We start from the raw sequence: 1107 nt of genomic DNA on the forward strand, positions 1-1107 counted from the left end.
GCCTTTGACAGAAAAGTTCAGTTCCTTGGGAAGAAACACCTTTTGAGTTGAATGCAGAAAAATTTGGAAATAAACAATGTCACTACAATGGGGTATTCTCAGGAATGTGTACATTGTAAGTGAGTTCAGTAAAGAGCCTAGAAAAGTCTTACCTGTAGTCTGCATTTATCTAAACCTAATGGAAATCCTTATATATTTCAAGACAGTACATTCGGTTTCTCAGGATTAGCAATAGATCGGTATTTGCTTGTGAACAGTGTTATTTATAAATTCTTTATAACCTTGAAAATATCTTTGTTCTAAAAAGTAAGAAGGGGCTTGTGACTTTACTTATGCAGATAGCTTCACCTTGATGTCACAGTCCAGAACCAAATGTCACTGTCAAGATTCGGTAGGTTTAAAACGAAGTTTCTGCAGTAGGGAATGAAGTGGCCAGCCTGTCCGTGGGCTGTAGAGATGTTGTGACGCAACGTAGAGGCGGCGACCGTGGCANTCCCGGGAAGCCGCGCCAGCAGCTCTCCGGCGCCAGGTGCCCCGTGCGCGCCGCCGTCGGGGCCTGCGCTGGGCGGTTGTGCTGTGCGCCCCGAGCCCTGCGGCCGTGTCCAAGCCGGGAGGAACGTTCTTACCTCGCCTTTCCCTCAGACAGTAAACTGAAGAGTTAAGTGAGCCAGTTGATGGCCGAGCGAAACGTTGTAATTGTCAAATTGTTAAGAAAGAAGAGTTTGTATCACACTGACGTTTGCATTCTGTGCTTTTTAGGCTGTCCACCCCGGGGGTGGGAGCGCCCTGCTACCCTAAGTGGGCGCCTGCTGTAAACGGGTCAGTGCCCATTTAAATACGAGCACTGTGACCACGTCTGTCCCGCGCCGCGTGGGAGCACTTCCGGCACTTCGTCCCATCCTGAGTAACCTGGGCCGGTGCTTGCCTTTGGGCTCCTGCCCTTGTGGGAAGCCGGTACCGTAATTTTTACCCATTCTGTCTAATAAAGCTGTTTGTCCAAGAGTGTGGGGTCTTGTAAGTGCTGCTCCGGCCACCGCTCCTGTCCTGCGCCTCCTGCCCCCCCATTCAAAGCCTGCAAACCCATTTTACAGAACTCAGACGGCCTTG

At 50.2% G+C, this 1107-nt stretch overlaps 1 protein-coding gene across 1 annotated transcript in view; it reads left to right on the top strand.

Annotated features, from left to right (window-relative positions):
* Window positions 1-1002, top strand: part of TRAPPC2 (trafficking protein particle complex subunit 2) — an 11481-nt gene extending 10479 nt beyond the window's left edge. Inside the window, exon 5 of the mRNA XM_077781002.1 lies at window positions 1-1002. This exon is cut by the window's left edge and continues 47 nt beyond it. Coding sequence (XP_077637128.1) covers window positions 1-46 — 46 coding nt within the window. The 3' untranslated portion in view covers window positions 47-1002.
* The last annotated feature ends 105 nt before the right edge of the window (window positions 1003-1107 follow it).

The sequence above is a fragment of the Crocuta crocuta genome, unplaced genomic scaffold (genome assembly GCF_008692635.1).
Source record: "Crocuta crocuta isolate KB4526 unplaced genomic scaffold, BGI_CrCroc_1.0 scaffold2174, whole genome shotgun sequence".
NCBI lineage: Eukaryota > Metazoa > Chordata > Mammalia > Carnivora > Hyaenidae > Crocuta > Crocuta crocuta.